Below are 15,066 nucleotides of genomic sequence, written 5' to 3'. Positions count from 1 at the left end.
GCTGAACTCCATTGCGTCAACTGCGGTAAGACCAAATCCCACACACGACATACGACCGTACATGTCCGGCCTACGTGAAAGAAACAGAGATTATATCGATCAAAACCTCTAGAAATGTCTCTTTTCGTGAAGCTCGTGAACTTTACAACGACAGTCATCCAAAAACATCGTATGCGTCCAAAGCGAAAACTTCGTTCACACAAAGTAATGCCATCGAGCACATGACGGCCGTTCAGTTCGTGGGACTTCTGAGGTCATTTGGCCTGTCGGTTATTCCTTCGGTCCGAGCGCCCGACTCCCAGTCGGCACCCCAAGCTCCCTCTCCGCCGATCGAGCAGTCGGTGGACGTCGCACCGCTGGCCTCCCCGGCGCGCGCCGAATCACCAACGGGCGACGGTTGGACGACGGCTCGGCGTGGTCGGAGTCCCCGCGCGCCGCCGGCCTTGCCTTCGTCTGCTACCCAATCAGTCCCTTTGCCACAGACACCTCTTGCCAGTGCCTGTGAGCGTGTGGCAGAGACGCTGGAACGTCAGGAAGCTGACAGGCGCGCCCGCGAGGCCAAGCGAGCGCCCTTGGCCGAACTGGAGCGCGCTAAGGCGGCAAGCCGCCTGTCCGGGGTAGACAAAGAGCCCGTCCCGAAACAGCACTCCATCGCCACGAAAGCCGGTGGAGGCCCCCGCTGGTGCCTCGAACCCCGGTAGAGGCCCACCGATCCCCCCCCCCCCCCCCGCCTCCACCCCAGGCTGGGTACGCTGTCGTAAAGCGTGCCCAGCCGGCCCCCTCTCCATCTGACGGAGGTAGCCCAAGGATTCGTCCTAGGGTGGGGCACGGCCCCCCGGAGTTAAGCCGAATCTCTCGGCCTGAGGCGTCTGGACATACAGCTGGCGCAGCCGAGTTTCTTTAAGCCGGGAATTGTTTTAGCTTTTCACGTCTTACCGCTTTTTTAATGCGCTCTTTTACAGGCGTTTTTACAGTGGAACTGTAGAGGAGAAAGGGCGAACGCCCTCGATCTCCAGGCTGTCGTCAGCAGGGTATCTCCTGCAGCCGTGGCGCTGCAGGAGACCAAGCTAGCGTCTGAGCAGTTCTGCTCTTTGAAAGGATATGCGATGTTTCGCAACGACGTGTTGACGGAGAGCATTGCTCACGGTGGCGTCCTCCTGGTAGTTTTCCATGGCGTGCCAGCGAGGAGGTTAGGCTTGCGGTCCACACTTCAGGCTGTGGCCGTGCGGCCTTATTTCAACCATCGTCACATCATTGTTTGCTCACTTTACCTTCCACTAGGCATCGCTTTTCCGTTGGCGCACCTTAGATGTCTGCTGGCTGAACTGCCTTCACCACTTCTTCTTCTAGGCGATTTTAATGCGCATCACACCGCATGGGGGTGTGACGTCAGCAGTGCTCGTGGGAGGCTGTGTGAGAATCTCATCCACGGTGCTTCGCTATGTATTTTAAACACAGGAACTCGTAAGCATTTTACAATGCCGTCCGGTCAGGCGTCAGCGCTAGACTTAAGCCTCTCCAGTCCCCAGCTCGTCCAACACCTCGAGTGGAGTGTCGGAGATGACCCAATGGGAAGTGACCACTTCCCAGTGTGGGTCCGGTTTAAGAGAGGTGGAGCGCTGAGTGTTAGACCACAACGCTGGAATTTTAAGAAAGCGGACTGGTGCGAATTTGAGACTCGGCTCGACGAATCGTTCGTAACTGAGGCTGTGAGGACTGTGCCCTCTACTGAAGATTTTACCCACAGACTTTTAGAATGTGCCAACAGTTGTATCCCACGCACGTCTGGCGTTCCCCGACGTACTCCTGTTCCGTGGTGGACGGAGGAGTGTCGGAGCGCCATCCGGGCGCGTAAACGTGCATTTCGGGCTTTTGACGCCAGGAGCAGTATAGAAAACTTCATAGCTTTTAAGAAGGTGAGAGCTTTTGCTCGGCGCACCGTAAGGGAGGCGAAGCGTGCTTCCTGGCATGCTTATGTGAGTACGCTGAACCGGTTCACGCCAACATCGCAGGTTTGGTCTCGAATTAAGCGTATATCTGGGCACTTTACATCCATGGCTCTTCCGGTACCATGTGTGAACGGACAGGCCGTGACGCGCCCGTTGGAAGTTGAGAACGAAATTGCCCGGGCGCTGGCCTACCGCAGCGAAGGTGGCAACACTAACCCACAGTTTGTGCGGCACCGGGCGCAATGTGAGCAATCCGCAGTGGATTTTTCAACGAGTGAGCTGCACTCCTATAATGGTCCATTCACCCTGGTCGAGTTGGAATGGGCGATTTCCAAGCTTCGCAGCGTGTCAGAAGGTCCGGCCACTGTTCACAACGACATGCTCAAGCATTTGCCGCCTTGCGTGCTTCGTGCTCTTTTAGCGGTATTTAATGCTGTTTGGGCCAGTGGGGACCTTCCAGCCTCTTGGCGAGAAGCTATAGTCGTTCCTATTTTGAAACCGGGTAAAAGTGGACTGGATCCTTTACACTATAGACCTACTTCTCTCACTTCATCGCTCTCTAAGTTGATGGAAAAGATGGTTAATGTCCGTTTAACTTGGTTTTTAGAACATCACGGCGATTTTACAAACGCCCAGTGTGGTTTTAGAAAGAATCGCAGCACAGTGGACAATCTTTTAGTTCTTGACACTGCGATTCGTATGGGATTTAAAGCAAGCCGACACATAGGTGCAGTATTCTTTGACATAGAGGGCGCCTATGCCACCACATGGCGTCCAGGCATCCTTCTCAAGCTACACAAGTATGGTATACGCGGCAATATGGGCACCTTTCTTCAAAAATTTCTAGTTGACCGTTCTTTCCGTGTCCGTGTTGGAAATGCCCTCTCTGAGAGGCATGTTCAAGCTAGCGGTGTGCCCCTAGGCAGCGTTCTCAGCGTAGCCTTGTTTGCCGCTATGATTAACGACATCGAGATTGGGCTGCCGCAGTCTGCAGGTCGTGCCCTTTTTGTTGATGATTTTACCATTTGGACCAGCGCAGCAAGAGCACCATCGATGGAGCGCCAACTCCAGTTGGCTGTGGACCGTGTTGAGAAGTGGGATACCATGAACGGGTTCAGGTTTTCAAGTAGCAAGACTGTAGGCATGCATTTTTGCCGTAGCCGGCAATGCGGTGACCTGTCTATCCGCCTGTGTGAGCAATGCATTCCAACTGAGCCTGTGGCTAAATACCTTGGGGTATTCTTTGACCGCCAACTTACATATAAGGCACATCTTAAGACGCTACGTGAACGCTGTTTTAAATCTTTGAACGTATTAAAATGTGCTTCGCGCACATCGTATGGCGGAGGTCGGAGCACGCTTTTGCTGCTGTATCGGGCCATCATACGCTCTAAACTGAACTATGCATGTTTTATTTATGACAGCGCGTGTGAATCCACCAAACGCATCATTGACACCATCCATCACACTGCTATACGTGCCATCACAGGGGCGTTCCGTACATCTCCAACCCGAAGCCTCTTGGCAGAATCACACGAGCCGCCGCTGTCAGCGAGGAGGAAGATGCTCGGCGTGCGTTACGCACTTCAGCTGCGACAGTTCCCGTGACATCCCGCATATCACGCAGTCTTTGCGCGGCCTGCTGTCCCGTTTGTTCGCAATTCACCTCGGGCGCATGTTGTGACCTTTGGCTCTCGGATACAAGCCTTACTGCGGGAAAACGAAATTCCCATTCGAAAGGTCAAGCGATCAGGTCACTTGTGCACTCCTCCCAGGCATTTGATCTCACCCTTCACAGACACATCTCTGACTGAAATGAAAAAGTGTCTCGCTGCCAGATATAATGAGGTCCAGAGCGCTTGAGCGTATAGCGTTATATGAGGGCTACACACACACTTACACAGACGGCTCTAAAACTCCTGATGGTGTAGGCTGTGCGTTTGTGAGCGGTAGCGTCACCCGGTCGTTTTAATTGCCCCCAAACGCTTCGGTTTTCACATTGCAGCTCATAGCGATCACTAAGGTACTATGTTTTATTGAAGTCGGCGACGAACCTTTACATCTCATTTTGACGGACTCTCTGAGCAGTGATCTGAGTTTGAAGTTTTTGTATCCATCATGTCCCCTTATACAGGACATTTTAATACGATTGACTCAATTGGATCAGGCCGGAAAGAAAGTCATGCTGTGTTGGGTTCCTAGTCACGTTGGAATCGCGGGCAACGAGGTGGCTGGCGCGGCTGCAAGGCGAGCAGCGCTGGCTCCATGTGTACGCTCTGTTTCCATCCCTGCTACAGATTATTACCCTGCAATAAAAAACACCTTTCTACAGAACTAATGGCAGCGTTATTGGGATGGGGCAAACGAAGATAAGCTCAGAGCAACGAAACCCAAGCTGGGTCAGTAGTTATCATGTTCTCACAAAGTTAGGCAAGAAGAGGTGGTGCTCCGCAGACTACGTATTGGGCGCGAGATGACTCACAATTTTTTGGAGCTCAACAAATCGTTTTATTTCTCAAACACATCAACTTTGGAACCATTTATGCTGCTCATTAGATAGGTAAAAAAAAAACTCGTTATGGGTGCCAAATGACCACCGCAGTCGGCACGCCCCTAAACTCCAATAAACAACAACAAAAAGCAGTCTCCATAGGCCGCGTAGCGTCGGCGTACGGCTGTGGCGCTAAGCGACGGCCAATAAGTAATCGAAAAATGTGACGCATCTTGAGGAAGATGGCTGCTGAACTAGGTAAATCGGCATATATACATTTATTTAAATGTGGTGCAAACGTAGTCCGTCCCGGTGGCTCTCGGTTTAGTCCGTCCCGGTGGCTCAGTTGGTTAGAGCGCCTGCATTCCGACCCACCCATCTGTGGCGGGATGAGTTCGAGTCGCTTTAGGGCGCTCGCTATTTGCCCTTGGCAGGTATGGCCCGCGGCCGGTGGCAGCGGTCGCGCTAAAAGTCAGTTGACGTCAGAGGGCAGGACGGACCGTGCCGAGCATTGCGGCACGTAAAGCTTTCGCAACTAAATTCTGCCGTTGCCTGGAACTGCGCGATCGGATGGTGGGGGTCAGGGCTCACACAAGCACTGCTTAGCGTGAGCGCTGATCCCAGAAATCCATCCATTCAAAGGATTCGGACCAAATTTATAAAAAAGAAAAAAAAGTAATCTAAACACAACCTTAACCTGAAAACTGGGGGGCGGGCAATTAACACTGCTGCCCCCTCCCCCCCCCCCTCCACACACACCTTGAAGAGTGGGGACTGGGAATGGCCCACTGCCCCCCTCCCTGTTTCTACACCCATGGTGATGCTTATACCGAGCTCCCCCTCACTTCATAAAGTCGTGGGTGCGCATCTCAGCGTAGTCATAATTATAGTCATGTCATGTATTTCGCAATTCCGTTCCCAGATATGCCTACGTAAGGTGTGCAAATCACTATATTCTTTACTCCTCATTGCACCAGAATCTCACGCAATATCCCAATTGTTCACATATCGCTAGATTCGCCTCGTTTTCCGTTAGATCCTGCTTTTTCGCGTCTACCAGCAAAATTGTGCGGTACTTGCAATTACTGGCGGTTCGCACCTTCGGGCCGTGGGCGGGGGAGACTCTGCGGCTGCCCGTGAATATTTCTGCAAGCAGTGCATAGTTTACACCCAAATTTTCCACGATAATGTGTTTGGAGATTTCCCATCGAATGGTGTCTAATTCATGTCAATCAGACGGCATGTTTAGGAGTTGACTTTGGCCACAGGTGCCTAAACTTAAAGTAGCTATAAATAACACGTCTTGCTTTATTGACCCGAAAATATCCTCGATTGATACTAGTGTGCAGACAACTCCACTGGTGTCACTTTCGTTCAATTCTATGGAGTTGTTTGAAAGTTAGAGTTTGGCCACAAGTATGGTCACGACTGTGCCCTCGGCTCCTCGGTTTTTTTTAAAGGTTATCCATGAATATCTTGGCAATGTATGCATTCTTTGCACTCATAATCACAGCAATTAGCAAACTTGCTATTTTATATCAGATGATGTCCATTTTGTTGGCATCAGACATTGAACATACAAGTTAGACTTTGGCCACAAATTGGCTGCTACCATGGTCACATTTTAGGGAGACCATGGTTCTCAGTGTTTCCCAAAACTGGGACATAACTGAGGTTCTTAGCACAAAGACTTGCTGGATACAGAGATTTGCTTTCACCCCAGAGGAGCTGCAGTGTCTTTTCACATGTTTTGTCCTTTCCATTGCAGGTGGCTGCCAACACTGGTTAAACAAACATGTGAGTGTGAAAGGTTACAGTGTGTATTTACCAAGAGATAATTTGGGTTTTGAATACACCACCTATTTTTGTGTTCTGCCACCCAGCATCATTGGTTTAATTTTTCAGGATACGATTTCTATGCTGCAAAATATATCCAGTTGTCATGCACAAGCTCATTCCAGGGAAAAGTTGGCTCAATAACTAAGGTACACCCTCATGCTTCCAGACAGTTTGAACCAATTTCATTTTTGGAGAAATCGGCCACCCATACCATGATCTAAAAACCTTTGCACTAAACATGTTGTGGTGGCAGCAGTATTACAGCAAAAAGGTTAAAGTAGGTACACCTTAAATCTGAGTGTGCAGAGTTTGGTGTATGAGTACCACCACTTTCAGCTGATAGAGTCAATGTCTCAAGAAAAATGACTGGTGAAGGTAATTTGTCATGGTCAACAGTTTGCACACCAGTGTGCCAAGTGTAAAATTGCTGATAAGATCTTTATGGGTAAGAGTTTGGTCAAACAATGAAATTCTTTACTTGTTTTTTTTTTTACTTTAAAGGTAGATGTTCTTGAAAAGGGCACTTAATGACCTTGGGGCTTTAATGTGTAAAGGTGGCAAATTTTCTATTGGAATAGGCTAAGCTGTTTGAAGCTTTCCAAATGCCATAGGATTCAGGCTGTCCTAAACATTATTAACATTTGTGTGATGACAGGCAAACAGACCCTACAAGAGGTGGGTATCATGTGAGCACATTTCCTGAAATAGAACATGAATTTTAATCAGTCTGGTCGGTCTAGTCTTCTTCCTGAGCATTGCAAAGTGACTCCCATTGTTACTGGCACACTCAGCATGCCAATTTTGAAAATGGTGCTGGTGTGATACACCAATATATGACCCACAACCTTTACTTAGATCATTTGTTCACCTTTTGCAGCTGGCTGCCATGTTGGAGCAAAGGAATTCCAACTATAGTTGCTCTGTGTAACCAGTTTCTCCCTAACTCTGTCATTGTCGAGACAGTGGGACTCATGATGTATGTTAATCCATGAGATGGTGTTCTTTCAAGTACTCATGATATCATGTTTAACCCTCACCCTGATTCAACATTTTCATAACACAAACCATTTGGGATCTATTTGATCTCCATGCTGAAAATGGGCTGGTGCCTCCTGCCATTTTCAACCTTAAAAAGGGTCTCAAATAAAAAATGGCATTGCATTGGTCCTTGCAATGAGGAATGAGATGTTACTGGGCCAGGTATTGACCCCAGTGGGTCAAGTTAAACATTAATTGCCCCAAAATGGGAATATTTCAGCTTTATGTGCAACATTTTCCAAAACCATCTCATGAATAAACTTAAAATTCACAGGTTTATTCTTCATTTAATTTGGAATACATCATCACACAGTTGTGTGTGTTTTTATAGTGTAGGGCCCTGTTGATATAACAGTATCACCCACGCCACACACAGTCGGCAGATTTGTCTACCACCACCCATGCCAGCCATGAATTGCTGTGCAGTGTTCCTGAAACAGTGGTATTCAGAAACCAGAATTTTTTTAGACATGTTTTCTATTGCCGAACAAGCACAATCAGTGCCCCAGAGACTAAAAGAAAGCTAGCACATATACTACAAAGTTATGCTGTCATGATTTCAAAGCATTTGTATGCAATTTGTTTAGTTGTTGATTGTTTAGTCATGTTCTCACCCATTGCAACATCATTCCCCTCCCCCCAATGGTCAATTACCATGGGCAACCATGCCATAAGTTCCCATACCTCCTCCACCCTTTGATCTTTTGTGAAAAGTCTCACCCCTGCTGTTGCTGCACTAAAATACCCCCTTAGATGCTCACCAGGCCTATTATGACCTGTTAGATACACAATTTCGTTGTTTTTTCGAACGACTGCGATGTTGCTGAGGGTCGGCTTTGTTGTGCCAGGGGCACCAGGCAGCCAGCTAATGGGAAACAGTTCTTGCGAGGACGGCGCGAGACGGCCTTCGATCAAGGCGCATGTCCGTAAACAAGGCCCAGTGCTCCGTTGACGCGGCGTTCGGTGCCGACAGCATTGGGGATGGCGCGCCGGTCACGGCCGCAGCCCTCCACGTGGGAGGAGGCGCGCGGCGAGTTCTACCAGGAGCACTTCCCGTCGTCGCAGGCGGGCCTGGAGGCGGACGACTCGCTGTCGGGCGGCGCCTCGTCCTCCCAGGCCCAGCTGCTGCACATCCTGCCCAGCCGCCAGCTGCTGCACACAGTCGACGGTGAGCTGGCGCCGCTCACGCCGTGCCATAATCGGCACAACTGGCGCCGCTCACGCCGTGCCACAATCGGCACAGCTGTCGCCGCTCACGCCGTGCCACAATCGGCACAACTGGCGCCGCTCACGCCGCATGCCAACTGGACATGCGACAAGGCACGAGGGCTGTTGTTGAAATTACGAAGAATGCGTCTTCGAGGGAGGCTTACACCCATGCCACGATTCATGTGTCACAGTTACGAGGAATACTCCGTGAATGCGAACACTGATATGTTCCCACCAACCTTCTGCTTTTTTTTACCTGGCTTGTTCATTTGGTCATCTTTTGTGAATATGTTTACCTGTCTGTACCTCATGGTTTCCATGTTGCAATGTGTCGTGTGGCTTCGGTTTATGCGCAGTTGATTTTTCCTTTTTGTCTTTCCCGTACTCATGTGCCTAGTATTTCTTAACTTTATTCTAGTTGGTTCTTTAAATTTCCTGTTGTGATAGAGCTCTGTTTTTCGACGACCGCGATTCGGCTGAGCCGGGATCAAGTTACTCCTGTAAACTCATCCGTGGGGTGGGTTTAGACGGCCCGCCGGCCCACCGACGCCCGCCAGAGCTAACGCTGCCCGCCCCGGCCATGCTCGCTGGCCGGCCGGTACCTCTGCAGGACCCGGCACAGTTCCGTCCGCCTGTTTGTCCTGTAATTTCTTTGACGCGACTATGAAATGCGGGCCGCAGCACCCAGCTCGAACGCCGGCATGGGGCCCTGATTTGGCCGGTTGTTTTGGCGCAGGGTTACCCCGGGATATCACCTGTGAAGAAGGCCCTGCGACTTCTATCTGATTCCGGGTGGGGACGGTAATGCTCGTTCGATGATATCTTATCGCGAGTTCTTGTTGGTGGGAGTCACAGATGATTACGTTGAGTGATAATCGACAGTCATCTGATGGCGGGGGAAATACGCTCCGGCCAGATTAGCCCCGACAGCGGTGAAGTGACGGCGGTGGAACCGCCACCCAGCTGACTGGTGTGTGCCCCGGCTGACGGGTGTGTGTCCCGGCTGACCGGTGTGTGCCCCGGCTGACCTGTGTGTTCCCCGGCTGACGGGTGTGTGCCCCGGCTGACGGGTGTGTGCCCCAGCTGACGGGTGTGTGCCCCGGCTGACGGGTGTGTGCCCCGGCTGACCAGTGTGTTCCCCAGCTGACGGGTGTGTGCCCCGGCTGACGGGTGTGTGCCCCAGCTGACGGGTGTGTTCCCCGGCTGACGGGTGTGTGCCCCAGCTGACGGGTGTGTGCCCCGGCTGACGGGTGTGTGCCCCGGCTGACGGGTGTGTGCCCCGGCTGACCGGTGTGTTCCCCGGCTGACGGGTGTGTGCCCCAGCTGACGGGTGTGTGCCCCGGCTGACGGGTGTGTGCCCCGGCTGACGGGTGTGTGCCCCGGCTGTCGGGTGTGTGCCCCGGCTGACCAGTGTGTTCCCCAGCTGACGGGTGTGTGCCCCGGCTGACGGGTGTGTGCCCCCAGCTGACGGGTGTGTTCCCCGGCTGACCGGTGTGTGCCCCAGCTGACGGGTGTGTGCCCCGGCTGACGGGTGTGTGCCCCGGCTGACGGGTGTGTGCCCCGGCTGACGGGTGTGTGCCCCGGCTGACCAGTGTGTGCCCCGGCTGACGGGTTTGTGCCCCGGCTGACAGGTGTCACCATGAGTCGCGGCCAGATGACCCGCACTCTCGGCAAGCGACGCTCAACGCTGACCCTGCGGCCCAGCCAGGTGCAGGCTGACGCCGACGATGAGATGCTTGCCCGACCAAGGTATGCGCGTGCCGACGCCGCGGCCGCGGCGGGTCAGTGCACACCTGAGCGGGCCTCAAGATCTGTGCGGCGGGGTTTTATGGCGCGTCATAAAAACACGCTGCTTCACGGCAGAATGCTTGGTTGATAAGACGGTAGGTTATGACAGGAGCTCTCTGCAGCTGTGTACCCCTCGCTCTTATCACATATTGCTGTACGGTGCATTTAACCTGTGCCACACAGTTTGATATCGTACATGCATCATATATTGCATATGCTGCATGTAGTTATCGTACGTATGATATCGAACACAGCCTGAAGATATCGTTGACTACGAGAAGTGCTTCGTGGTCGCCCGTAATTGCTGGACCATGCCACCGCTGGCTGAGATCGGTCCCGACTGGTGCAGCGTCTGCCTGTGACGTCAGACGGCGTCCGGTGTGTTGTTTGGGCCCACCGGGGCTGTGTGCTGGGCGCGGCGTCGGCTACGCGGGCGGTCGCCGGCGGGTGGCGGCTGGTCTGGCCGAGCGTGGCCACGCGGCATGCTGGCCGCTGACGGCCGGCCGTGTGGTCTGCCGCAGACATTCCTGACGAACAGCAGGTCTGGGACCAGATTCAGGCCATCAAGGCTATGCCGATTCCGATGGAGAAGAAGAGGGAACGCAAGAACAAGCTCCTTGTACGTACAATCGGAACACAGCATTTGTAAATTTGTTCATGGAACTGCCAGTAACAAAATACACGTGCGGCTGGAAAAACATCGAGTGATGTGCTGAAGTCGTCACGTCACGTATCTGAGCGTACGGCCGCCAGCGGCAGTGATCAAACCGCCGCACTGGTGCGGACGTGTGTAAACAGGTACCAATCGAGTATCCGACTACTATTTTATGTTTCACAGTGGGTATCGCCGTGCTATTCGTCTTTGTTCCAGACCTCTTCGGCCTTCCGAGTACAGGGCATGCAGCGGTTTCATTTGCATCGGCAGAAGTTCTGGTCACACTTTAAGGACGCTATGGTGGACATCTTCGCGTTCGAGCTGTGGCACGACTCTCTCCGCCTCATCGAGGGCAACTTCGGCACGGGCGTGCTGTCCTATTTCCGCTACATCAAGAAGGTGATGTACATGAACATTGCGGTTGTTCGCGGCCATGCTGTCGTTCGTGGTGCTGCCAAACCTGCTGCTGAAGCGGACGGAGCCCCTGCACTGCGACCTCACCGACAACAGTACGGTCACTGCCTGCTGCAACCAGAACTACACCGAGTACGTGCACAACAACAGCTGGGGCGGCGTCACCAAGGGCTTCATGGACTTCCTGCAGGGCACCGGCTACATGGAGCTAACGCCGCTCTTCTACGGCTACTACGAGAACGTGGTGCTGATTGGCGCCACGTCAGGGCTGTACTACAACCTACCGCTGGCGTACGTGCTCGTGTCCATCAGCTGTCTGCTGCTCTGTCTGGCGTTCGTGGTCATCCACACGGCGCACGGCTTCCAGGACGCCATCCTGTCGCGGGGCAAGTTCTATCAGTACTGTAACGTGATCTTCAGCGCCTGGGACTTCTGCATCGACAACGTGAGCGCCCGCGAGTACAAGCAGATGGCGGTGTACAACGAGCTGAAGGGCTACCTGGAGACGGACCAGTACGAGGCGGAGCGGCGCAACCGTAGCCAGATGGACGTCATTCAGCTGTACGTGGTCCGCACCGTCACCAACATCATCGTCACCGTCATCCTCATCATCTGCGGCGTCATCATCTTCTACGTGGTGCAGTACTCGCTGTTGCACGTCGAGATGGAGGCCAGCGGCGAGAACCGGTCGACGCTGCTGACCATTTACCAGTACTTACCAGCCATGACCGTGTCCGTGATGAACATTGTGGTCACGCTCTTCATGTACCACATCGTGACGCTGGAGCGCTACACGGCGCAGGTGAACGTCATCCTGACGCTGGTGCGCACCGTGTTCTTGCGCGTCGCCTCCATCGCCGTGCTCATGTACTCGTTTTTCGTTAAGTACAAGGCCCAGTGCGAAGGCCAACTGACAGGCTTCGAGTGTTTCCTGCCGGGCTGCCGCGCCAACGCCTGCTGGGAGACCATCATCGGCCAGACCTGCTACAAGCTGATGCTGACCGACTTCGCCTGCATCGCCGGCTTAAACCTGTTCGTCTACTTCCCGCTGAAGGTGGTGATCGACCACTTCCAGGTGCCGTGGATGCGCAAAATCTTCCTGCAGGAGTTCGAGATTCCGCGCCACGTGCTGGACGTCGTCTACAACCAGGCGCTGTGCTGGCTGGGTGTCTTCTACTCGCCGCTGCTTCCCGGCATCGCCGCGCTCATCTGTTTCCTCTACTTCTACCTCAAGCGTTTCACCTGTACACGCATCTGCGAGCCACCGAAGCTGTCGCTGCACACCATCCGCTCGTCGGCCTTCTACATGCTTGTGTCGCTGTTCTCCTTCTTCGCGGCGCTGACCATCATCATCTTCTCGATGGCCGAGGTCCAGCCGTCGCGCTCATGCGGCCCATTCCGAGGCCTCCATACGATGTGGATGGAGATCCAGGACACAGTGAACGCGCTGCCCGGCTGGTTGCGCACCTTCATTCACTTCTTCGGCTCGGCTGGGTTCGCCGTGCCGCTGGTGGTGGCTCTGCTGCTGGCCATGTACTACTACTCGGCCATCGCCGCGGCCAACAAGCACATGATCGAGGTGCTAAAGGAGCAGCTGGTGTTGGAGGGCCATGACAAGCAGTTCCTGCTGAGCAAGCTGAACGAGCTGACGTCGCTGACTCGGCACCGGCTTACCGAGAGGCGGCGCAACGTCATTGGCGAGCGTCTGATGGAGGGTGTCCATTTCGCCGAGATGGGTGCCCGGTCATCTGGCGCCGGCAGCGAGACGGTGGTGACACACCAGGAGTTGTAGCTCTTGACTCCGCTCTCCGACAGTGAGACGGTGGCGGCACACCAGGAGTTGTGGCTCTCGACTCCGCCCTCCGACAGTGAGACGGTGGCGACACACCAGGAGTTGTGGCTCTCGACTCCACCCTCCGACAATGGGACGGTGGTGACACACCAGGAGTTGTAGCTCCCGGCTCCACCCTCCGACAGTGAGACGGTGGTGACACCAGGAGTTGTAGCTCCCGGCTCCACCCTCCGACAGTGAGACGGTGGTGACACCAGGAGTTGTAGCTCCCGGCTCCACCCTCCGACAGTGAGACGGTGGTGACACGCCAGGAGTTGTGGCTCCCGGCTCCACCCTTCGGCGGTGAGACGGTGGCGACGCACCAGCCGCTCGCTGCAGCCTCGCTCGCCGACGGTGGGGCGAGTGTATAGCGCGGGGCTCAGGACGCGGGCGCGACACGGAGCACGCCGCCACGCGGCCCGAGCAGCGGAGGTGTGACACGCCCAGCGGCAGCGTAAATCGCAGGTTTGCGTCTCCTCCCGAGCGCAGCCGCGTGTCTAGTCTTCGATGTGATGATTTGTTGAATTTTACGTATTGCGTTGTCACGTGAGTGCCCTGCGTAGGACGGGGCGGCTGATTTGCTTACGTGTACTGTTAAGCATCAAGTATTTATATCGGTGTGGCTCGATTCCGTACCTACGTGGTCTCAGACGTATTGTTACGCGAGCGCTGTGACGCAATGCCCAAGCCACGCCGTCTATTTGTGTTATGGTATGAGTTAAACTTGAGTCACTATTTATGGTTCAACTGCACCTAGTCTAAGTTTGCGTATGCAAGACCACCCAAGTATGATAGCTATTTCCACATCCGTGAATTCCATTAAGGTGTACATTTGCTGAGTGAACACGGGCGTGTTAGGCCAGCGCAAGGTTTTCAAAGGCGTCAGTGTTGACGTTTCTACCATATTTTTACGTACCTACGTATTGTGCCAAGCTTCCACTCATCGTGTGTCACCATATTTACTCAGTTGAAAGGCGCCTGACCTTGACGCATTCGATTCGCCTGCCGCTCATGTCTTTCAAAGGCGCGAGGTGGAGTTGCGTTGGCACTGGTGAGAGGTGCTGCAACCTGGTGGTGATGTGCAGGACCGAAGCTTTCGAGTCACCGCGCTAGTTTTCGATCCCGGAAAGCGTGCCATTGTACTGCTGCAAATGCATTCCTTGGTGGCATTTACTGTAGTAAAAAGTGGAGACATGAACAGCTGTGTGTGAACGGTGGGCGTCGAATATACGCTGCGCGTATGACCAACGCCCGGATGTATCAGAGCACCGGAGCGCTGAAAAGCATTCTGCGATGGGAACGGCTGTGAAAATCGGTAAAGTTTTACACTGAAGGTTGAAAATGTCATGATCAGATGCGTAGTCGGCCACTCCTTGATCTCGTTTCGGTCGTACTGACACTCAGGTAATGGCAACCGAGTGATTGCACGTACTCGATCTTAGGCCCCATTGCATAGGGAGACCAACTGCTGTTCATTTGTATTTGTCAGATATTAGCTGAATTAATGCAACCGGCTGGTCACGACGCCGATGACAGTTGTGAGACGCTCGGTAACAGTTCGGTAACATCTCGCAGCTGTGTCACGCTCGGTAACATCTCGGTAACATCTCACAACTGTGAGACGCTCGGTAACGGTTCGGTGACATCTCACAGCTGTGTCACGCTCGGTAACAGCTCGGTAACATCTCACAACTGTGAGAAGCTCGGTAACGGTTCGGTGACATCACAGCTGTGTCACGCTCGGTAGCATCTCGGTAACATCTCACAACTGTGAGACGCTCGGTAACAGTTCGGTAACATCTCGCAGCTGTGTCACGCTCGGTAACATCTCGGTAACATCTCACAACTGTGA

General features: G+C 53.4%; 1 protein-coding gene across 1 annotated transcript; it reads left to right on the top strand.

Annotated features, from left to right (window-relative positions):
- The first annotated feature begins 5,892 nt into the window (after positions 1–5,892).
- LOC119108433 (transmembrane channel-like protein 7) lies at positions 5,893–13,512 on the top strand. Its single transcript, XM_037232008.1, is given in 6 exon segments — positions 5,893–6,237; positions 8,291–8,485; positions 10,158–10,307; positions 10,836–10,933; positions 11,186–11,383; positions 11,385–13,512. Coding segments are annotated over 6 exon segments (2,484 nt in total). The 5' UTR covers positions 5,893–6,185; the 3' UTR covers positions 13,176–13,512.
- The last annotated feature ends 1,554 nt before the right edge of the window (positions 13,513–15,066 follow it).

This window comes from Pollicipes pollicipes, unplaced genomic scaffold (assembly GCF_011947565.3).
Source record: "Pollicipes pollicipes isolate AB1234 unplaced genomic scaffold, Ppol_2.1 Scaffold_2555;HRSCAF=2994_pilon_pilon_pilon, whole genome shotgun sequence".
Classification (NCBI taxonomy): domain Eukaryota; kingdom Metazoa; phylum Arthropoda; class Thecostraca; order Pollicipedomorpha; family Pollicipedidae; genus Pollicipes; species Pollicipes pollicipes.
The sequence above is the reverse complement of the archived record's forward strand: the minus strand, read 5'-3'. Positions and strand labels throughout refer to the sequence as shown.